Here is a 25,727-nt window from a genome sequence, read left to right as displayed (position 1 = left end):
TCAGCAGCCTAATGCCTTATTTAATAATTAATTAGTGATATAAATATGGAACCGTCCATTTTTTCGTACATGTTTATAATCTGAAAATGAAATTTTAATTTTGTGACTCTTAATCGGGTGCAATAAAGCATAAAATTTAAAAATCTGGTTCGCCTACATTGTAGTTTTTTACCATTGACCTTTGTCAGCGTTTCAAATCGTACAAGAATTAATAACTCTTGAATAAAATTATGGCCATGTATGAGTCTATTCATATATTCATATATGCATTGAAACGGAGTTTCTTCGAAACTCGTAGAAATAATATTCTGGGTTTCTGAAATATATTCCGTCTAAATTCTATCTCAAAGTTTGTAGTGATTACTCTTTTTCATCTACTATTAGATAAGAAAAGTAAAGAATCTGATGCTGTTGGAAGCCCGGGTCTTCTTTCACCTCCGTCACGAGCGTTACTCATTTTAAATTTCAAACTGAACTCATTTTCTGTGAGGGAAGAAGCTTCAGTTATTTGATTCTGACAACGAAATTCAAGTTCTGAAATCTGGAAAAGAATCTCACGGCACAACAATTTCCAGAATGTTATCCCAATGGAGATTGTCCAGTAATTTAAATTCAGGAAATCTTAAATTACTTTTATTTCAAACTAGATCGATTTTTCTTCTAACTGATTTATACTAAAATGTAATGAAAGATTTCGACACATTTTTGAGAATTTTCAGATGAACACTTATGTATATAGACTTTTTTCCCCAAGACAAAGTCTCAAATACACGTTTTCCTACATTTTTTCAGTCAAAACTTGCTTATAAATTTCTTTTTGCTCCTCTTTTTTTCCCAAAACATAATACGTATACAGAGACATACTTTTTTTGGGAATGCCAGAATATTTGACGACATTTGCTCATTCTATAAGGTATTTCTCCCACTTCCCTAACATGCCTTCGTGATGTAACGGTAGCACGCTGGGCCGGTATTCCAGAGGCCCGTGGTTCGATTCCCGGCGAAAGCGGTTGCGTATTTGTCATTTTTTCTGCTTCCAAGTAACCTAATGACTCTACAAGTGGCGCCCAAACTAAAAGGGTTGTGGATGATGATTCTCCGCACCCAGGATTTGGCGACTAGGTCCCCTAAAACCCTAGTCGCCCTTTAAAAAGGGGAGTATATAAGGTATTTCTCCCACTTCCCTAGCGTGCCTTCATGGCGTAACGGTAGCACGCTGGGCCGGTATTCCAGAGGTCTGTGGCTCGATTCCCGGCGAAGGCGGTTGCATATTTTTCATCTTTTCTGCTTCCAATTAACCTAATGACTCGACAATTCTAAGTGAAAAATCCTAGATATATACCATTAAAACGAACATATATAAATCATGGTAAAAGTGCTTAAATCAGGCTCTGTCAGAGTCAGAAATACGAAGACATGACATGAAATTTTTCTTAAATTCTACCTTTGATTGATTATACAAAATGAAACTGCATTGCCATGCTGAGGAAACAGAACTGTCATAATTACAATAGGAATGAATTTTGAATTTTGTTAACTATTATTTAAATCGATCGCTTTTACTGTGGCTTTCGAAAAAATATCGAAAACAGAAGCTAATGAAAGCGAATTTTCCCATTTAGGCATTCCTTCCATCTGACCCTGTAGTATAACATTTTATAGATTCAATAATTCAAAGAAGCCCAAATTCGATACCGAGCAACAGCACGGATAATCTTTCAATGATTTCTTGTTCCTACAATATTTTCCTTCTCCAGAAGTGGCAAGCATCTAAACTGGAGGGAGAAGATTCGTCATCAGACTTAAACTACTCTGCTAGACTTAAACTAGGGTGCAGAGTAATCCAGTCATATTTATATGTATAGAAAACCTTTAAGATAGTAAAGGCATTCCTCCTGCCTGCTCTAGTATAAAGGTCAGCACACGAATTCATTGATTTCTTTCCAAGCTTTGTAGACCTATTAGGTTTATTTGAAGCAGGAGATATGAAGAATGAGCAATGCTTTCGCTTCGAATCGTACCATAGACCTCTCGAATACGCGCCACGCGTGCTGACCACTACACTACGAAGGCATGCTAAGAAGGTGAGAGAAATACCGTATATACTCCCCCTTTTAAATGGCGACTGGGAATTAGAGGACCTAATCGCCAAATCCTGGGGGTGGATAATCATCATCCACCAATCTTTTAGGTCAGGCGCCACTGTAGAGCGATTAGGTTAATTTGAAGCAGGAGAATCGAACCACAGACCTCTCGCCGAGCAAATACCCCCGAGCGTGCTGACCACTACATTGCAAAGGCATGCTAAGAAGGCGGGAGAAATACCTTATAAATATATATCGTTGGATTTAAACATTTTGCAGTACGCCGATACTGAGCTTCGCTATTGAAATCTGTAATATTAGGTGTTAAAATGACGCACAGAAATACTCTATAATTTGACTTCAAGCATATGCACGAATGTGTTTCAACGAGTTTTGACTCCCTCCCTTTCTTCTCCTCTCAAAATTAAGGCCCTAATTTTGAGTATAATGAATAATCTTAATTTCACCCATCTTGTCACCAAAATGAATAAACGTATTATCGAATGATTGGGTACCTTTTGAGGCTTGAATGGATAAAATAAATTACAATTAAATAATTGTAATCATAAAAGCTAATAATTCATCAGTTTCTACAAGAATCGCAGGAATTCTAATTATAGGTCTTAAAGGGACGGTGGACTTTAAAAAATCAGTTTTTTAAGTTTTTGTGTTTTCAGCAAGAAATTTTATACATGTACGTACTATAACATCAGTTTATAAAATATATGTTCAGAATTTCAATTTACTTTAAGATAAATTTTTTAAAACAAATAATTAATTATTTTAATTAAAGATTTAAAATGCTCCTTGCGCGCTAATTTTCAATATTTTTTCCTAATTTTTCCTTTTAGTTAGTTATAAAGACTTGACAAAAGTTTCTGTGTATCCATTATGGAATATGATGAAACTTTTAAAAAGGATTTTTGTGAACTTAAACCCAGTTTTTGGAAAAATGTCACCTTTTATTAAACATTATCCCAAGTTTAAACTTCTTAATAACCTCATATCTAAAAATGCATACACAGATCTATTGTAGCATATAACAAGATAGGTTAGGTTAGGCTATTTAATTACGGCAAAGCCTCGAGGGCTATCTGCCAAAGGGGAGGGATGCCTTCGTGGAGAACTTTCTAAGGGAAATTGGCTCGTATACACGTTACACATGGAAAACCCACGAAAGCACCCATGCAGCCGGCCCGTTCGCGATATTCGAACCTCGGACCGAACTACCAGTGTTCAGTGACTTTACCGCTCGGCCGCTGGTGGGCCTATAACAAGATAGTTTCTTCCAAATATCATTCATTTTTAACTAAAAGTGAGACGCAAGGAGCATTTTCAAGACATACGAAGTGCGAAAAATTTCTTCAAACTTCCTTTAACACATGGGCATGAGAAACAGCAAATTAACTTTAAAAATAGGAATATGTAAACACGAGATAACACTTTCGTATCATTTAACTATTTTTAATCTCATAGTATTAAACATGAGAAAAATAAACATATCGCAAATTTATTTGTGATTCAAAATTAGAGGTAGAAACAATTTATGCATTATATCCAATGAAACTTTTAAAACTCACTCGCATCATATGTTTTACCTTTATTTGTTACAGTTACATTATCTTTTAATGCTTTAGAATATTTTTACTATTTCTATTTTTTTTTTTTCTCCAGCAGGTAAACTTCTCTTTTTGCTTTGGTTCAAGCGGCGTTGATCAATAAATAGGCTTTTTTGCAATAAGTAGGGAAAACGAGTTTGTTTCTTCTTGTTCTACGCGTATAGCATTCACATAACTAAAGTTAAATTCATTAATAGTTGTCAATACTTTTTTTACACTTTCATGCCGTATAGTTTAAAATATATGGACCTATGGATTTCAAAGCAGCAAAATAAAAAGTATGTTGTTGAGATGAATACAGGTTCAGCTCATATACAGTATAGTCTCAAGACGAAGACAATGGCACCAGTCTTTCAATTAGTTACGCTAAAATTGCAACCATACAGCAGACATCGAATACAACCTTTGTTTTAGAAATAAACACTTCTTTTGGGCAAATATATAATTATTACATCAGTAAATAACTGTTGAAATACATTTTTTAACATATTCTCCAAAATTTAAAGGGCAATGTTTACGTTGTTCACACATTTTAAATGCGTGTACTTTCTTTAAAAATTAAAATATTTGAACTCGGTGTTTTGGATACGATGTACTTACACATATGGAATATTATGAGAGTAAAAAAATCAATATTTTGGTTGATTTTTAGCTATTTTAAAGTCCACCGTCCCCTTAACAATCTTAAAGTAAACATACTCATTCCTCTCTTGACCACCTGAAATTGCTAATTATGTGTTTCGAGTATGTTCTTGCTTTATAAAGAATGACTTTCGGTCGTGTGGGCATAGGTATTAGTCAAGACTTTTAAAGATAGGGAAGGCATTCAATGAACTGAGAAACATTATTGCGACGTCATGGATTCCTCTAAATCCCAACTTCAGATCTTAAAAGAGTTCTCGTGAAAGTCCCAACCATTCCAGTAGTATTAGAATGGCACAATCTAGAATGTCGAATTAATAACTTTCATGGCATATAGTTTAAAATATATGGACCTATGGATTTCAAAGCAGCAAAATAAAAAGTATGTTGTTGAGATGAATACAGGTTCAGCTCATATACAGCATAGTCTCAAGACGAAGACAATGGCACCAGTCTTTCAACTATACAGCAGACATCGAATATTGCAGCCTCCAGACCTGTCTGAAGTATGAAAGTCACAATATTCCCAAATTGGCTACAAACAGACTTGAATCCTCAAATGATTTTGCACGCATTCCATAGCATTACAAATAACGAATGCGGGAGGAGGATTGAACAAAATCTCTTGTAAAAAGAAAGACACTTCGTCGTCTCCAAAACAGACACATTTCTGTTCTGTCTGGTTAAAAAATAGTGTTTGGAAGGTTTCAGATGTGTCCAGCAACCCAGCAGTGAAACGACATACAAGACGACTTCCTCTATTATAATGGTAGACTGTCATTAAGTAGATAATATTTAATTGTATTAGTTGCTGTTTGACTGCAATATCATATGTTCAGATTGGTTGTGTACTGCTCAGATAGCCGCTCTGCTTGACAATAAATTTTATACTTTCACTAGCCGTGCATTATCTCATCTGTGTATAATTAAATACACATAGAGCTCCATCAGTATCTGATTTTAAAATGACCTAACGAATAGAATTCTAAAAATGTAACCTGATCAAAAATCAGCTAAGTGCCTGTCATAAATGTTATTCATTTTGCTTATGAAGGTTAAATGCATTTTTAAATTTTAAATAACTTCTCTTCTTGCATACCAACGCAAAACGTTTTGTTATTGACTCCAGATCGTAGTATTTGCTCTTAATGCACTTTACGCTGCTATTAATGTTTTTAGTAGGAAATACTATTTGCTACTACTGAAAAAACACATATTATTTATTAATATTTGTCGAATTAAAAATATGCATGGCACATAGCCATATAAAGAGAGCAACTACACAAAAGCAAGCAAATACGACATAATAATTCTCTTAAAGATGTAGGTTTTTGTCACAATTTTAATTCCTTCAATTTCCTTTTTATTAAAACGACATATTGAAAATTTAAAACATGTATTATCCTTCTTATTTTTAAATACATCGATGATGACAAAAATAATATTTCTAGCTACTAATTTCCTTTATTTACCTAATTTTACATATATTTTAATAGAAAGACACGGTTACTTATATTTCAAGGATTGGCAAGCAAAATGTAAGTAACTGTAACCAAGTTTCTTCTGCTACTGTTTGTTTCTTTTGCTGACAATTTCGCCTCTTAATATTTTTTCTAATTGTGGTTTTTCTCGAGTTTAAAGTGAATGCGAGGCAGTTTCTTTAGAAAATTTTCTTCTAACGTAAAGTTGATCTTTAAGCAGGTAGCACCAGCTTCCTTTGCCTACCATCTATCTCGAATCTCTTGCTGCAGTAATGTGTAAATGAAAGATAAACTTATGTAACTGAGAGCAGTAGTTATTGAATGCGTTAAACTAACTGCTTGCTTAGGAAGATTATTAGGAATTATCGCGTCTTCTTAAAGCACTTTTTCTTTGTATCTGAAAGGCATTGGTGACTTAGGTGCTGTGAGAAATTAATAGGCTCCCTGAAAACATGGCATGCTTGGGGTAAGTTTACTTTACTTTGGTAAGATGTGTAAGGTATTTTCTTCCTCCTTCCAGCATGCCTTCATGGTGTAACGGTAGCACACTCGGCGAATATGCCAGAGGTCCAGGTTCGATTTCCGGTGAGGGCATTGCATATTTTTCCCCTCTCCTGCTTGAAAACAACCTAATGACTCTACAGATGTAGTGTGCCCACCAGCGGCCGAGTGGTAAAGTTGCTGAACACTGGTAGTTCAGTCCAAGGTTCGAATCCCGCGAACGGACTGGCTGCATGGGAGTTTTTGTGGTTTTCCTCATGTGTAACGTGTATACAAGCCGGTGTGCCCTAGAAAGTCCTCCACAAAGGCATCCCTCCCCTTAGGCACATAAACCTTGAGGCTTTGCCGTAATCACATAAAACCAAAAATCTACAGATATAGTAATAAAAAAGCAAAGTAGACACTTTTCTTAAGGTGTTATAGCATTAACAGGCATGGTTAAGACTGCGAGTTATTCTATCCCTCCTTACTGACTGTCTTCGTGGCTGTATTTTGCAAAGCACGTTCGGCTAGCAATCGGGAGGTCTGAAGTTTGAATCCCGGCGAAAGTATTATTGCACATTTTTCTTGTTTCTTACTTCGAAAAAACTTGATGACTCTACAAAATTACTTATTATTTTTTCAGACTATAATTTTTTAAGTAATTTTCCTTTTACTCCAATTTATGAAAAACGAGGTTTGAATGAAAGTAATTTATTTCTTTAAACATTTTATGTTAATTTAGATTAGATATCATTTGAGTTCTTGGGCCAAAGCCGAAAACTCACCAGATACAGGTAAGGGCTAAAATCTAGTTTGTAGTTGGTACAAAATGTAGACAAAATTTTACATCTGTTTGATAATCCTCCCCGCTTAATAAATCATCTGTATGAAATGTGTGAAGAAGTTGGATCTGTTCTCTGTATTTAAATCAGACACAAATGGAATGCAAAAATTATAATGCACTTATTTAATAATGAATAACATCAAGATTAGATTGTAGAGACATTAGGTATTTTTTTTTATAAGGAAGCAGCCAAGATGAAAAATTAACAACGCATTTGCCGGGAATCGAACCACTGACCTCTGGAATACCGGCCCAGAGTACTACTGTTACACCACGAAGGACGCTTGGAAAGCGGATGAAATACCTTATATACTCCCTTTTTTAAAGGGCGACTAAGGTTTTAGGGGACCTAGTCGCCAAATCCAGGGTGTGGAGAATCATCATCCACAATCCTTTTAGTTCGGGCGCCACTGTAGAGTCATTAGGATTTTTTCGAAGTAGGCAAGATGAAAAATTAGCAACCGCCTTCGCCGGGAATCGAACCACGGACCTCTGGAATACCGGCCCAGCGTGCTACCGTTACACCACGAAGGACGCTTGGAAAGCGGGAGAAATACCTTATAAGATAATTGATTCAACCCATGTATTTTTACCTTTTTCTTTACTGTAAAAATTTCCAGACTATTTTTCAAAGCAGAAGTGTTTGTTTATAAGGATTGTCAAAACATATTACTGTATCGGCATAACAAATAGGAACGTACTTCTTAACAATGTACAAATGTATATCGGAGAGAGAATTAGTTACAGCTGTTCCTAAATTCCTGTGACTTAATCCAAGACACTACAGTATTAATATTGCTATATTACTGTGTAAACAATATGCACATAATTGTCAACACTTTGAAATGATGAATCAGCTAAATCGTTATTTCGTGAAGAAAGCCTTTAAAGTCTTAGCATCGTGACAAAGAATCGTTATAGGATTTATTATATTAAATTTTATTAAACTATTGAGAACCTGTATCTTTCTTTGGCATAATGTAAAACATAATGCAAAAAATCTCGAAATTTCTTTTAGTTAAAACTGAAGAAAAATTTTGACGTTGTGTTTCGTGGCGCTGGCCTCATGCGGAAAATTTCAGTTTTTATAGTCATTCTGATTTTGTGTAATGCGAAGAAAAAACAATTTCGATGTATATGGTTTAAGTTAATTGAAAGAAGGCAACGACGTTTAAGATTTCTCCCACAATGGTTTGGATTCAAATATAGCCTTGTAAGTTCTCGATGTTACAGGATTGAAACAGATTTCATAACGTCACGCAACAAGAAGCAATAATGAGCAATAGCTTGGTGTTGGATCGCAGCAATCTCCAATTGGAAGAATGGTGTATTAATAGGTGTACTGGTCAAAGTCAACAAGCCGATAGACATTTATAGAAGGATTAGACATTATAGAAGCAGATTTTCTTTCATAAAAATAGACCGCGAATGTAACATGAATTTCTCTCAAGGTTTTGAAAACCTTGTAGAAAATATAGAACCAAGCTAGTCAAAGTTAATCATTACACCTAATATCATGAAACAAGTGGATGAATGCCTGATGGCGGATCGTAGATTAAATTCCTTAGGTGGAATGTTATTTTCAAGCAACACATCCCTCAAAAATGCCTATCATCCAAATGAAGACGAAAGAGTGCTAACATCACATTATTACACATAGTCATTCCTCGATGAGTGATGTTGCGAACCTGTTTCTCTCCCATAACATCAGAGAAGATCAAGGCTAGGCTTAAAATGAATGTTTATATAGCACACCCTCGTGGAGGAAAGAAAGGTCTCTAGTGCAGAACTGGATGCTCCTTCGATTAGCAACAAATTTTGTTCAGTTTTGCGATGAAACCCCACTTCTGGTTACCATGATAGTTTTAACTTTGGGTTAGCTTCCTAAATTTTTTAAGTGAAAATAGATCGATGTGTACATGGGCAAAGTTAAGGCAGTGCGCAATCTAGTTTGTGCAATTCTCTGATGTTTTTTTAAGTGAAAATAGATCGGTATGTACATGGACACCGAGTTTGTGCAATTCTATGACTTATTACGATATTTTGGTTTTGTGTAGCAGCTATCTTGAAATTGTGTCTCCCTGGTGTCGATCATGGCGTCAAAAAGGAATCGCCAAACAAAGGGGCACCCAATTGTAATTTTTTACGAGGAAAGATTTAGTATCGTCGATTGATTCACTTATTTTTCGAATTTGAAAATTTAAGTTTATTATCTATGACAAGATCCATATTATCCTGTGACATTCACTTACACGTATTACAGATTTTACCACTTAGAAACCTTACATATCTATTATACAAGCATACTGCTAGCTTAATATAATGAGCATTTGTATGCTCGGCCTCTTTTCCTAAACGCAGATTAATTTAAAACTTTCTTTTTTTCAGATCATTAGAAAATATCAGTGTGGATCAGCTAAGAACTTATTTAAACCTGGATGGAATGAATGCGTACAGATGAAGAGTCATTGCACTAAAATTCAAGTTCTATGTTTCGAAAAATAATTTCTTATGACTGACATTTGACGAATTTTTTCCGGTAAAGAGTTTCCAGAACATAGAAAATCCCGTTTTCCCATATTTCCTGAGATGTGCTCCGACATTTGCGAGTTCCTAAATACCGCAGTAAAGGTAAATGACTCCCTTGAATAGAAACATTAGATTCTTTTCACTACTAAGCGAACTTTTCCTAATATGAAACCCCAAGAAACTGAAGAATAAATGAAAAGAAGCCTTGCGCCAAATTGCTCCCCGTTCCCTACAAAAATCTCATGACAAGGCTACGAATACTCGACGGAAAAGCACTTGGTATTTGGTGAGGTCGATTAATGAGATCTCGTCCGCCTCCGAAATATGGTAATATCAATAACTGGAACGTTGTGACCTCCTCTATCTAGCATAATGGTTCGTCGTAAAAGAAAGAGACTTTGTAGACTTATTTTGACAATTTGCGTTACAGTATTTTGTGTCGGAGTACTACTTAAGGCTGCAGTGACAACATTTGAGATTCGACCTTTTATTATGGTCGACGGCAGACATTCACCGGGGAGTGGTTCAGTCTTATCCAGCATGTCTGCATATCACCATAAAAAGGTAAGTAATGTCTATATTTATGTAATTTCTGTTTAGCTCTAAACTGTCTTTTAGTTTTGAAATCATGAGGTAAGTAAAGCAATATGTGAATGATTTTATGTAATTAAGTAAAACGTGCTTAAGCTACAACAATACTAATAGTACTTTATAAATATACATACTTATAAATTCTTAAAGTAAAATTACATTTTTTTGGTTATATACATATAATTTAGTGCATAAAATTCTTTAAAATCTAAGGATATGCTTGTTTGAGCGATGCAATTTTCTCGTTTCCTTAGTCAAGCTACGTTCAAATAAAGCTACGTTAAAATAAAGGAATAACGTGGCCACATGTAGCAGAACACCCTCTGTCTTAATAATCTGAAAACCTCAATAATATACACGAGAACTAATTTGTATTCTGGCAGAAAAACGGAATAAGAGAAGTGACAATACAGATTCCAAACATAAAATAACTGGTTATTCAAACTAAATGAATCTCACAAGTTTAGAAGGCATGAAACATTGTGCATATAGATATGAAATAAAATGTGAAAATTGTCTAAACGATTTCATGATAGAAGAATTGAGAAATAATGAACCTGCTTTCAGTCTCAATAAATATAAATATTTATTTTATAAAAAATATCCTGTTCCGTTGCTTTGAAAACAATAATAATGTCGTTTCTCTCAGTGAAATTAATTCTAAATGCTTTATTTTGCTTAATTATTACGATTATGTATATGTAATTAGCAAATTTCAGTTTCTTTCTCATTATGCAGTTATTTCCCCTCACGAAGCCTACTTTAAGGGCTGTCACTGAATTAAACTTGACACCGAGCTTCCTTTAATTAAAATTTAAATATCTAAGATTAGTATATGAGAATTTTGATTTCCTAGCTGCAACGTCACTTATGCATTTGAATAATAATAGTGTTTAGTTAAAATTTACTTTTTAGATATGCTATCAAATGTAACCTTTTGCATTTTCTTGCGTAGAATTCTCAAATTTATTAAACGCATGTTTAGAATTACGGATTGAGAATGAAGGTGGTGATATACTTAGAAATTCTGCTTAGCGGATGCTTTTAATCTGAAATGAAAAGGGAAAATTTTCATTACGAGATCTTGCTGTTCCAAATATCTGAAGGAGCTGTTTACAGTAGTTGCTTTCACTCGAGTTGCTTTCATATGGCACTGGCACGAGAAAGCCCACGATCGGCTTTTCAGCATTTCATGAATTAGTCTTGAATACGTGATGAGGTATTCAAGGTGTTTAGAAACTAAACAAATGCTTGGACATTTCAGCGTGCTAATGACAAATCTTGTATTGTTGACTTAGGCTGTTTAAGAAAAGAAAGGAAAAAGATGTTTATTTCAGTCAATACGCAGAGGGAAATAAAGATCATATTGGAATTCGCTAGCGTGCTATGAAACTTTTCTATGCCTATGTCTTAACTAAATTTAATAGTAAGGTCGTAAAAAGCGTGAGTTAACCACAGGTACAGCGCTATTTTTAGTGACTTCTTGCAATGAAAATGAGCGGTAGCGGTGAAAATAAATTGAAATATCTGAGGCAACGTTGCTTGATCTGCTTTAAACTTAGCTCATTGAGTGCAGCAATGAATAACTTAATACACCGAACAAATTTTCAAATTATTTTAAAATGCGTAAGTTTTTCGTTTCCTTAAAAGTAAAAGTCAAATCTTTTCGAGTATGCTAAGTGATTTCTCTTTCGAGAAAACAAAGCCGGGATAGATACAGTATGAAAAGTAACGATAAATGGTACGGTACAACTCCGTACGAGGAATTACCCGAATTCCGACTATCCGAATTGCTGATTATCCGAATCACTTTCAGAATTTAAGAAAAAATTAAAACTAAAAAATTAAGAGCGGGCCACATGCAACTTCTCATTGTCAAACGGATGCGCAACTTGACTGTCCAAAAACGGATGAAGACAGTCAAACAGCTTAGACCGAGATGTTCAGAAAGCAATGACTTTCATCACTTGTAATACTCTAAAGTATGCTATATAACATGTACGTAAAATTGTTGTCAGTTCATTTTAATTAATTAAAACCTCTTTTTCTTTAAAAATATTTTTTCTCCCATTTTCAACATACAGTGCATACAGTAATTAATTAAAATGTACGTAGATCCTTTCTTCGGAAAAAATCCGATTATCCGAATTTTTGATTATTCGAATGTTTGATTTCGAATACCTTCGAGTTACAAAAATTTGCTTACAATGCTGCTTTTGAAATAGACGGGAATCTTCTTGTCTTTAAAAATACTTTTCTAAACTTGATGCCTCATTTCTTTTCCACCTTCTATGCACATTTTCTCTAAAATTCGGATTCTATGCATTTGCGTTTGAGGAAATTTTATTTTCCTCTGTCATCATCTACAGCGCTAATAATCAAAGATGTCACCCAGTCAGAAAAGATAAGAAAGAAAGGAAAGGAAAGAAAGAAAAAGAGATGGAAGGAAAAAAAGAAAAAGCATTTAATTCCGCTTTTTTAATAAATTTTCTGTAGATAAATTTTAACTGAATATCAATTCGGCGGTAACTGGAATTTAGTTGAAATACAACATTCCAGACATTCCTTTAATGATTTTGAATCCTTGTGAAATTTTGGTTTTGAAACATTTTTCAGAGGTCTTAGATTATAGCTCATTTACATATAAAGATACTCACTCTGCCTCTGGTTTTCGACAACACTACGATTTCAAAAGTTTTAAGATAAAGCCCTGCATTTTTATTTGCTTTGTAATTTATGAAAACTTGCACAGACAGGAAGGAAAACCTGATATTTGACTTATAGGATGCTTGAAAAAGTACCTAATACATTCTTATGATTTTAAATTCTGAGGAGTAACTTCAAAGTTGCTTATAACTATTTCTCACATAAAGGATTTATTGAAAAATGTCTGAAGTTTTTGACAGCCTGTATCAAATTCCTCTGCCTTTGACAATTATTCTGAAAATGGAATTTATTAGAATAAATTCTATTTTTCAGTGCTTTACTGAGGTAATTACAATTCGACAAAGAAAGTGAAATTTTTATAATATATATTAGAAATAATTTTAATACATTGCAGGAATTACTATAATTTGATTCATACTTGTGTAATATTCTCATGAACAAATATTCTGTAATATTGTCAAGATATCAGAATATCTTCAAACTGTTTAAAAAGCCTGTTACCTAAAGTTAAGATGAAAAGTCATAAATTTTAGTATTTTAACGTGAGTAACATATTGAGAATCCCTAAATACATTTTGATGTTTTTCTAAGTGTCTCTTAATAGATGCATAACAATGTAACCGAAGCATCACTAAATTTCCTTACCTGCTGCATAAATAGTAAAATATTTTCTCCTTCCTTTTTACACGTCTTCGTGATGTAAGTGGAAGCATACACGACAAGTATTCGAGATGTCTAGGTTTCGAGTCCCGGCAAGGGCACCGCACATTTTGCATGTCTCCTGATTAAAACAAAACAAATAATGGCTCTAAAATAGATACGTTATTTATTATTAATATTAAAAGCGGTATTAACTGCATATAAATCCAGTTAAATATCCAGTAAATTTCATAAATTCTTTTAAACGCTGTAATTCAAAATCATAAAAGCTTTCTTAATTAGTCAGTAAAGTGATATTTTTATTACTTTTTAGTGCACTTTTAAACAAAGTATTGTTTGGGTAATTTGAAGCTGTTTTCAAATAAAAAATCTAAATGCGTATAGGAAGACAAGAGAAAGTTTCTTCTTCAATAACAAATTATTCTCGGCTTGCGCGTTATTTCACTAACCACAGATGCAACGATTATTTTTGATGGCACTAAATTTTCATTAAACTAAACATGACTTTACTCCCGGTTACTAATAAAGCATCCCATTAGTATCAAATCCATAATTAAAGTAAATCAAAAACATATAATTTTTGTTACTTGTCATAATAGTTAAAACTAAATTACATCTAATGCAGCGTTAATTTATTTCTTCACGCTACACGTCTGAGCAATTTTATTAAAATTACTGTTTTCGAGGGCATTTAAATGTTTAGAATGATTCAATTTTTAACGAACTTCTCTCATTTTAGAAAGTACATCTCAGCGCATTAAAGATTACTTTTAAATATTTAAAATATTTAACTTCATTACACTCGACTAGAAATAAAATAGTGCTACAAAAGCGTAATTCGAGGAATAAGGAATGTGCACAGCCTATGAAACATTGATCTAAAGTATAGATTTTGACTCTAATGGCACTAAAAATACTTTGCGGCTCATAGCTAAATAACCTTTCCCCTAATAGAGTAAGTAAATTAGTATTGGTAATGGATTCCTTTTCCCCAGCAAAGAATTTACTAATATAAATTCTGCAAGGAAATCTTTTTAAGAAAATGTTTTCTTTTACTTATTTTTTATTTCTTTCGAGTTTCTGAAGGAGTGTTTGTATTATTACTAATCCGAAACAAAGGCTTTCAAAATACTGCTTACTCTTTGCTCCTTCTTCTTTTGTTGGAAAGAAATAAAGTTATTGTCTATTTAAAATGCGCAAGCATATCCTGCGAGCTGAATGATAAAGCTGAAAGCTTTTCTTTTTCAGGAAATGCAGCTGGCAAGATTTCCAAATTCTTTCTTCTTGCTTTGAAATAAAAACTATGCTCATTTTTAGTTCTAAATCTTCCGACCCTAAAAATAGCTGAGTTGTGTATTGTTCTTATTTAGGTTGCAATCTGAATAAAAAAATAGATTTGAAAAGTTTTAGAATATCTGAGTAATGCCATGGAATATTTTAGCTTCAGTGACAAGAAAGGATTCTATTACAATTTCATATCTTTAAAAAATTTTAACGCAGGTTTATTTGTTATACTTTTGTGTAGTGACGAACATTAAATATTCCTGTTGAATTTGCTTTATTCTTTTGCACAAGGTGCAAGAGATAGGAGTGAAGTCGAGAATTGTTTGTGTCTACAGTCAAGTAAGAAAGGAAAGCATGGAGGATGTATTTCTTTTATTCATTAATATTATTTCTGCATAGCTTAAATATTGTGAAAAATAGTTTTCATAGGACTCTAAGTTCGAATAAAAGCAGAATTTAGTATTATTTATTCAGTGAAAAGCAAATATTTGCTCACCCTAAATTTAAAGATGACTTTAGCTGCTAGTGCAAAGAGACGAAATTCTCTATTTACGAAAATGTAACATATTTGCAATAACTTAATATTATATTATAATTTTATTCACTATGTAATCACATTTGGTAATTAGTAGTAGACAACCCACACATTGTCGGCAGCGAACGAAAAACAACAAGTGATAGACTGTTTGTTGTGGTTATGCTGCCACCGCAAATCACCGACATTTGGTCGAGTGTTAAGCTTGACGAACAGTGGGTCCGATATGACACTGCTAAGCATATCAGGCATTAGTTGTCACTACGGAAGCATGTGCCTCACTCTTACCTTTCTACGCTCACACAAGATCATATTGTGTGTCTGGTGGACTAGTGACCAAATAGTGCATTACGAGTTACTACCAGCAGACCACACCACCACTGAACTCCTGTACTCGTGACAAGTGCAACGACTCCAACATGCAACGCAGCAAAAGCAGCCAGCGTGCTGCCCAGCCCGAATAGTGGTTAGTGACACTGACTATTTCTTACCGTAGGGCCCAGACTTGAATGTTTATATAGTGTCTGAGCGGCATGAGGCGAGCCAAATGTCCTCTAGCATGCTTGGTGGTAGGGAAGAGATGTGGAAGACCCTCGGACCGTCCTCCGGAGTACTTTCCCTCAATTTTTGGGTCGGGACTGAGCTGGAATCAGACTGTCACCTATATGGTGCTCAAAGCTCGCCAAAGACAGGCGCATTTCACTCCATGTCATGATGAATGCTGTGGGCTTTTGCTGGTCATTATCAGGCAATTGAGATTGATAACAACAACAACAGTAGAAGCGAATGGTGGTTAATAGCAAGGGTGTACTGTACCTGCCCGAAAATGCGAAGCAAGACGAGGCAAAGATGAAGAGGGATACCTTTCAGCGGCTTGACTTGGATACAGCGCACGCGCCAGATCTAGCACAAGCAATATCACACGTACCTTTCCCTAGACAGCCAACTTAATGAGAAATTCTTCGACAATGAGGCGGACATGTGGCATGCCTCAACCGATTTATTTGTACTCAAGGTCCTGAGTTTTATCGCCAGGGATTTGCATAGCTGTAGGAACATTTGCAAAAGTTGCTGGATGATGATGGAGATTGCCTCGAGACAAAATGTTGAGTAATATGCATTGTATGTCTGCTTGTTTCTAATGAACCTGAAAATCAATTTAGTCCCAGTGACTTAAAAGTATAATACGAGCTTAAAAGTAATTATAAAAGGTTCTAATTGAACCTAACATTTGAAAACGAGTATTAGTTAACTTCCAAATAAGAGCGGAGTTAAAAATTTAATGATCACGAATTACTGCTGTTTTAAAATTAAAACTTTACAAATACAAAAGCAACAAACTACTGATAACTGCAATAAAAAATCAAATAAGCTAATAAGTGCGTAAAACACCAAGCCAGTTCTCACAAAAAAAACAATTTTGAATCTGCGAGTACTCCCGTTTTATCATGCTCAAACGTATCAGTCAAAACAACATACACTGCTAATATATTAATCACTACACGTAACATATAAGAAATTGTAAAACATGAGACTCAAGTCCAAGGAGCTCATTCAAAGTACAACTTTATCCATGCGATAAGTCGGTCGATAATAGAAAGGTTACCAGTCCATCACGTGATCTTAAAAGACTAGTCATATTATCAAGAGCTTTTACATAATCTCCTCTTCTTAATTAAAAACCTAATCCTCTTTTCTCAAGTGCAAAATGATGGTTCTAAAAAATACAAAACAGTTTCAACTAACTCAGTAACTTCAGTAACTACAAAACTGTAGAGATTTTATGCTATAGATACTTCAAAATACTGAAATTTAATACTATTTTGTAACTCATTTCCAATCCGATAAACTTTAATCAATATTCCTTAGTTTTCTGCCATTAGCACATGAGAGCATTCTTTCTTGAAGTCTAGTAGTAGTCAACTAGCATTTTATAATTCTATTTTCCTTCATAAAGAATTTCTTTTATTCATTTATCCTGAAGGAAATTCTGCTTACCACTCACGGCTCCTGAGTTTTCTGGGAGGCAAACAAAAAATGGAAGTTCAGAAAATGAATGTTAAATTGCTAGGTATATTTAATTAATACTTTTTATTACTTTAAAATCTGCCCTATGCTCTTCCTGTTTCGCCTACTTCACCAGAATATGTCAAGGAGTCTTTCGAAATTATAGATAAACTTAGATATTTCCTCCCAGCAGTTAGCTGTGTTTTTTTTATGTTAAACTACTCTTTACTAACCTTCCGTTTAAGGGAACATTAAAATACCTTAAAATTAAACTTCGAGAATTCCATTTCACGTTTACTGAAATTAAGGAGTTAGTTTGTGTCACTACAGTTGTTCGAGTCAAACCTACTTCACTATCTTTCGTTTTCCAAATAATTGTTATCGCCAAATATATCTCTCAGTGCAGTACTTACTGATATTTGCATATACTCTTTTAAGGACAAATTATTTAAAAAATTATCTTTTCTGCTCTGGATTCGCAATGTGGATGATGCATTCGTCCTTTTGATAGTAGCAAAGAACATTTAATCGAGATTTTATCTATTACGAATTCGATTGATCCAATCATGCAGTTCAATTTTGAAACTAAATATGACAATTGCCTTATTTTCTTTATCATTTAATTACTCGTAATGAACTGGATTTCAGCTCTATTATTTACCCTAAACCTTTTTCGGTTTTTGGCTTCACCATGCCAAATCCTATCATCCCCCTAAGAAAAAAAAGGAGGGGGCTTCTTTTTTTACTCATATGTATACTGGGATCTGAAAGTTTATTCTTCAGGATATTTGCTTTTCCATGAGCTCAATTATTTGGAATCTGTTGCCATTGACAGAGGATTTCTTCCCAAGTTCATTGATAAAGCCTGTAGAGTCATTAGGTTTTTTTGAAGGAGGATATGTGAAAAATGTGTAATTCCCTCTCCGAGACTCGAGCCCTGGACCTCTCGAATACGAGCCGAGTGTGCTACCGTTACACCACGAAGGCATGCTGGAAGGAGGGAGAAAATACCCTACATGCTCCTCCTTTTAAATGATATGGGATGAGGGGACCCAATCGCCAAATAATTTTAATAATCTTACCATCATTTCATTTGATCTTCCTACCAGTTACAGTTACAAAATTCCTCGGATTCTCGGGAGCTTAAGCTTTTAGTTCATTATCAACCGATCAATAAAATTCGCTGTTCAGTTTTTATAGATTCCGTCGCCGATTTTTATTTTTGAGGAATTTGCAGCATATCTTGTTAATGTGGTTTGAGACATATTGGCCAGACTAAAATAGATACAATTTTTGCGTTTGTTATGTCCGAAAATGAGAACTAAACAAATCTTCGATAGCTAATCACAGTTTCAAACGTAAACACAATTTTGACTTCTATTCAATTTTCTTCTATTCTATTCTTCAACTTTGACTTCAAACGTAAACACAATTTGACTGGTTCTACGAAAATTATATATAAAGCTTCTTCAGCTGGTGAACTAGATTTCCTTGAAGCTTTCAACATTTACAAAAGATATTCTTCTTTAGTTAAACGTATTAATTTCAAACCAGTTCTTTCTAACGCTGTCAAAATTTCAAATACTTTGTTAGGTTTTCCTTCAACCAGATGGCCCTACTTTCGCTTTCGCTTTACTCTTCCTTTCTCTTTACTTTCGATATAAAATCTTTGCTCTGCTTTTATTTCTTGCATATTTGTTTTATCCTGAAGAAGAGGAACCCGTGTTTGATCGCTCTTAAAATCGACAAAATTTTGTTCAACATCTGCTCCAAAAAGTTATTGTTTTACCTAAATTTTTCTACAAGTTTAAATATTAAAACCAAAGGTATATAGATAATGCAATATCTCACTATTAAAGTCTACATAAAGATTAAGAAATCTTATTTTTTATACATCACATGTAATGTTGTAAGATCTGTCTCTATGATTCCACATAAATTAAATTAGAGCCTAAAATGAACCTGGCGAATTCTCGCACGGGCGTTAATAAATTACCAGCACAGAAGAAGAGGGAAAATAACCCTTTATTTAATTCAAACTGATTAACAGAAAGGCACGATCTTTGTGCTTTACAATGACACTGCCAACTTGTGGTAAAACTGAAACGTAGACTATAATTCAAGTTGAAATCTAAAATAAAATAGTGATGGATTAGCACGTTATATTACACCTAATAGTTTGACTCACAAAAACGTAACATGCGTGATAATAATTCGAAATGGCCAAAAGGCTTACTAGTGTAGCAGCGAGATAGCAACGAAACGTGCACTGGCTAGCGAAAACACGCTCTGAATAAACTGAGAGATTCACCTGTTTAAATATTCACTTCACTTTAAATTTACATCCTGTCGAAAAAATGCGAGGGGAAGTTGAGGAGTTCAGGAAAGGTATCAAACTTAAAATAAATTTGTTATGTAAAATAAGGGAACACCTACAGTGTATAATATTCAAATTTATCCTTCCGTTTTGTATACTAGTGTTAAAATTAACTTCGAGAGTAAACTCAGTTTCCCTAATTATTAAACCGGTTCTACGTTGTCACTTTACTTTTGTATACGAACATCTTTTTACATATATTCGAATGTTATTTTTACATACATTTACATACATTTCTATACGAATATTTATTTTTGTAAATGTTGTCTAAATATTGTAGGATGCATGTTTAATTTGAATTCAAAGTAATTTGAAATCTAAACCACATTAATAAAACCATGAACATAAATACGAAAGCAAACGGATGAATTACAATTACAAGATAAAACAACTGTAATTGTTATTCACAAAAGTTTACAGAAGGGTAACTTCTACTGTATAACTATCATTATAAATTATTGATCGCATAAACGAGCAAATAATATTCTTTAAAATAAGCATCGAAAAACAAGAAAACTTGTTTAAAAAAATTGTGGGAAGGTTGGATGAAAGTTTTACGTCTTAGAGAACGTATAATTTATTTCAATCATATTGATAAAAATAAAAGTCTTATGATAAATAATTATAGGCTATTGCAGGAACGGAAGTAAAGTTAGAGTTTAATATTAGGTTTGACAAACTGCCAATTTCTTTTACCTGTGTATGTGTAGCTATGATTTTGTTTCAGAAGCTTATATTGTTAAAATGAATGATGAAATTTAAAGACATCTCTGAATTAACTCAATATAAATGCAGTTTCATTGAAACTATCTAACAAGTTCCAGAAATAAAAAATAAAAATTATTATACTTCACATAAGCATGATTTTATCGCCTTTTCGTATTAAAGCTCTTAAGATTTCTTCCCTCTGTCCTAATTTATGGTTTAAAGAATCGTTCTTCTATCTGTAGTCCTGAAAGCCTGCCATTGAGATTCCCCTAGGTTTAGACATAAACCAAAATTCTAATTAACTGCATATAGCTGAAAATCTCAGTTAATCTGCCATGTGTAATCAAAATTACACATGGCGAATATGTAATTCCCAAACTAATTAGTAAAATTAGTAAATTACTTGTAATTAATAGCCTACTTTAGGACTTTCCAGTCTAGTCTTAGCAAAATAAAAATAAAAACAAGACGGATTTAAAGCACTATGACTGTGATGTTTATTGTCAGCATGTAACCAAACATAGAACAGCAATGCAAGAACCGACAGATTCATTCGTCTCGTTAATTGTGAGTACCAACATTTATTTAATTTTGATTTAATACAATAAAAATAATTTAAATTTTAATACCCTTTAATAATTAAAAACAAACACAATTTTTTTCTGCATTAATTTAATTACTTCATACCAAAATTAAATTAAATGAATTTTAATTAATTGTATTTAAAAAATTAAGCATACTGGTAGTAACATATATTTAAAAAAATTATTTTCGAAGGAGATAAGAGTGAGATGGAACATCCTCATTTATAGTAATTGCCCACATTTGCAAAACAGCTGGCTGAAAGAAAAAAGACATCATTAAGTACAATAACTATAACAGAGAATTTTGCCAAATCCCAACAAGGGCTCATGGCGTATATATCGTTTTTTATTAACACAGAAATTCGTGCTCATTTTTAAGGATTTTACAGTACAAAAGTGCAAGAAATATTAATTCCAGGGGTGTTTATAGTTTTGTCATTGCGATATAGCAAATGAATGTACATACAGTCAAAAGTCGTTAATCCGGACTCGTCGGGACTTCGGCGATTCCGGATTATCGATTTTTCCGGATTATAGATCATCAGTTTAAATCTCGTAAGATTGCATGCAGAAATTCTAAAATTAAAAATATGAAACCGTAATTTATGAAATAAAGAACAATTATGATCTAAAGGGTATCAAAATTTGCAAAAAGAAAAAGCTTAATATTTATTTGTTTACTTTATTAAACATTTCTTTCAATGTAAGTTGTTTAAGTTTTGCTTCGTTTCATGTGGTAATACTTTCTCTTTAATTCTATTAAACAGACATAATTTCTTGTTCAGAACTTGTTAAAGTTCCGCGCTGTTCAAGTCCTATAATTGCTGTGTCGAGAACACCGACTAATTTGTCAATCGAAATTTTTTCGTTTTCAATAACCTCTGTCACTTTTCTTCGCTATCGGAAGCGAATTATAATGACGAGGAACTTGTTTTAAATCATATCAAAGACGGAGCATATCGAGATGAAATACTACATTTGGTAAGGAATTATAAGCCAAATAAAATAAAAACATCTGCGCTGAAGATAAGGATAGTGCTGACATATCAACTTCCAATTCATTACGCGCCCGCCGCGGCGTTCCTCCCGCCGAGCAGCGTGAAATTGATAAACAGATTTCGGATTTCAAAACATACTTTCGCTTTAGATCCTTTACATATTAACAAATATATATCGGAAATTCTATTTGATATAATCGAAAGTTTAAGCTTACTTTTACAAAATTGATCTTACAGTCTGCAAAAAATAATAAGCCGGATCCAATTCAAAAATTAAGGAACAACGCAATCATCAACATTAACTGAAATAGATAATTAGATAATTTTAGCTTATACGTCCATTATACATAAAACGCGCACGCGAAAACGTATTCTGCACTTGCGCACACTCATATGCGCAGTCGTAAAAGGTCTTACGCGCACGCGTAAACGCCTATGCGCATGTGTCAACGCGGCGCATGCGCAGAAAGTTTTTAATTTTGAGGTCCGAATTGTAGATCATTCCGAATTATGGGTGTCCGAATTAACGACTTTTGACTGTATTAGAGAATCATGAAGTTAACAAAGTGATTTACTGTTTCTGGATTTTTTAAAAAGAAATCTCATTGCGTTGAATGTACTCTATGCAGCAAGTAGTAGGCTGTAATATTTTGAATCTATACAGTAGACTTTTACATTGAAATATTTCTTCTTATCATTTAAAATTAAAGATTATGCTGTCGAAAAAGAACTTTTACTACTCGCGTATTTTGTTTCACGGCGCAATTAAGACATTTCCAATAGCTTCCACGGATCTGCGTTAAAAATCTTAAGAGGTACGTTTTTAACAGTGAACCTCGCTTAAGCTTAATTGACGTAGTTTATAATGCGCCCCGAAAAATAATTATTTGCGGTTGCGGTTAAAAATAACGAGCAGTGCTTTCACCAAAATATGAAAATAAATCTTTTGTTGCATCCAAGTTTATTACCGTATGAATATTTAAGGAAATATTGCTGGTTGCAGGTGAGTCGAGAATTAATAGTTTTGCAATCTACTATATTTAACTTGAACTTTTTTTTTTTTTTTTTACTCTCAGTTGTTTGTTTATTTACATCTTGTTTCATTTCTTAACGCAATACAGCAACACTTACATGCATTAGAATTCCAAATATCCCGCTCAACAGGATCCACGGCTTATTCTGAGATTCTAGATAATAGGGCTGTCTCTTCCTTGAGGCTAACTAAGTATTTATATTATGTTATAAATATGAGGATACGTGTCCTGTATATTTTAAAAAATTGTTTTCATTTCTTTAAAACAAGATAACAGATAATAACAGTTAGTAAAAAATAATTGTTTAATTTTTCGATAAAATTAAACAATTATTTTTTAAACGAGCAATGATCCCATTTCGACTAACATAAAACAATGAAATTAATATTCACATATATATGACCGCACATAAACGGATAATCTTTCTTTTATTCTCGCTATGACAAGGAAAATAACGGGTGGCCATAATTAAACTGACAGTGCTCACAGTGTTCTGTAGCGAGATCTATTTGCGAGAATGACGCCACATTTTGTAGGAAGATTAAACAAGACGGGGGACGAAGGATTCCGCGAAAAAAAAAAATTAGTTCCAAAAGTCACCGCTAGGGGATATTTGGCGCTGTGTAATAGAAAATAGAATGTTAACAAATGCAAATCAATACGGAAATTAGAGGTTCAATGTGGATCCGTTGTTGTGGACCACATATTGCATTCTGTGCACAGTATGCACAACAGCAGAAAGTAACATGTCTGCAGGAATCTCCCGTACAGTCGTGATATGTTATCCTTCAACGTAGCCAGGTCCTGGACCACTCCTTGATAGACCTTGGACTTAAGGTAACCCCACAGCCAGAAGTCGCAGGGGGTAAGATCAGGCGACCGAGGTGGCCATGCAGTTGGAAAGTAGCGGCTAATGACTCTTTCTGTTGTGAATTTCTCTCGTAGCATCTGTTACACCCGTACAGCAAGGTGTGGAGGGGCTCCATCTTGCATGAAAATGATTTCCCCCAGGCATTGTCTTTGCTGAAGTGCCGAAATGACAAAGCTGTTCAACATATGGCGATATTGCTCTCCGGTAACAGAACAGGTTTCCGGTCCTCTCGGGGTAATGTTCTCATAGAAGAATGGACCGCGATAAATTTTATTCCGTATTAATTTGCATTTGTTAACACTCTACTTTCTATTACACAGCGCCAAATATTCCCGTAGCGGTGACTTTTGGAACTATTTTTTTTCGCGGAATCCTTCGTCCCCCGTCTTGTTTAATCTTCCTACAAAATGTGGTGTCATTCTCGCAAATAGATCGCGCTACAGAACACTGTGAGCACTGTCAGTTTAATTATGGCTACCCGGTACTTTTATCTATAAAATAAAACACAGCCTGTTTCAGAATTTTTTTAGAAAAGGCGTTCTTTTTTTTAACCAAGCAGTCACTCATAAAGTAAACAAAAAGCAAGAGGACAGGCGTAACATGATTTTGCTTTTCTACTAATTTATATAACCTACACATATACCGAACATTGCAAGCAAGTCGCACGCATTCACTTTAAGTAATTTATAACTTTTTTTTAAAATTTCACAGCCATTAAACATCTTTTTCACATTATTTAAATTAACAAAATTATTAAAACATAAATCAATAACAAATTTAGTTTTACTGGATTACCAGTCAAGATAAATGTCTAGCTACCAGGAATCAGGATAATTGGGATTCTAATGTTTTTACAGAAGCATTACTAATTTATTTATTTTTGTAAAACTATTTTTATTATTTTAGACGCCAGAAAAGAAGTCTTGGTTCAAAGCACAAAACGTTGTTATTCCACATGGACCTGGAGAAGAAGGATCTGCCTTCTTCTTGCCTCCTGAACTGGAGCATACCAAAGATGAACTCTACAAAACGAATGGCTTCAATGCACTAGTCAGTGATTTCATTTCATTGAACAGAAGTCTGCCAGACATTAGACATCCTAGGTAAGGAAATACAGTTATCCGTTCATTTATTGGTTTTATGGTATTTATTCTAATTAATTCCCAAAGCAATTATTTTTACTTATACGAAATAAAGAGCGAAAAATTCCGGATAACCGGAAAAAATCGTAATCGCGAAAACTTTCGGTTTTCATTTTTCAAAGGAAATATCCATCTTGACCGTACCTAAATGCATTTTGACTACTTTTTTGCATCACGTCTGTTCGTACGGACAGAATAAATGAATTCATATTCCGAAACAATTGTAAAATGCGTTCAAAATGGATTTTTTCATGACGTATGTACGTACGTGCACAATATAGGACTCCTTTTTCCAAAACGTATTGTAAAATATATTTAAAAGGGATTCAGAAGGGTCATTTTTCGTGACGTACGTATCTCGCATAACTCAAAAACGATTAGCCATAGAACGTCGAAAGTTTGTATATGGGACTGTTATATAATATTTAATTGTGTTCTTCCCATTTTCATTGCAATAGGCAATACCAAACGTAAACCTAGCCAGGTAAGGGTGACGACATGCATACATACGCGCACATATATGTGTAACATAAAAAATAGAAAAGCAAACTTCTAATTTTAATTGGCTATAACCTCTTTTATTTTTA

The 25,727-nt window shown here is 33.9% G+C and overlaps 1 protein-coding gene across 1 annotated transcript in view; it reads left to right on the top strand.

Moving 5' to 3' along the window:
- Nucleotides 1-25,727, top strand: part of LOC118188829 (putative polypeptide N-acetylgalactosaminyltransferase 10) — a 202,697-nt gene that overhangs the window by 55,334 nt on the left and 121,636 nt on the right. Inside the window, exons 2-3 of the mRNA XM_085808757.1 lie at nucleotides 9,542-10,246; nucleotides 24,905-25,101. Of these exons, the coding sequence (XP_085664883.1) occupies nucleotides 10,055-10,246; nucleotides 24,905-25,101 (389 nt within the window). The 5' untranslated portion in view covers nucleotides 9,542-10,054. The remainder of the gene's footprint in view (nucleotides 1-9,541; nucleotides 10,247-24,904; nucleotides 25,102-25,727) is intronic.

The sequence above is a fragment of the Stegodyphus dumicola genome, chromosome X2 (genome assembly GCF_044657685.1).
Source record: "Stegodyphus dumicola isolate Sdum_Otavi_A_Nest chromosome X2, ASM4465768v1".
NCBI classification, from domain to species: domain Eukaryota; kingdom Metazoa; phylum Arthropoda; class Arachnida; order Araneae; family Eresidae; genus Stegodyphus; species Stegodyphus dumicola.
This window is presented reverse-complemented; position numbering and strand designations above follow the sequence as displayed.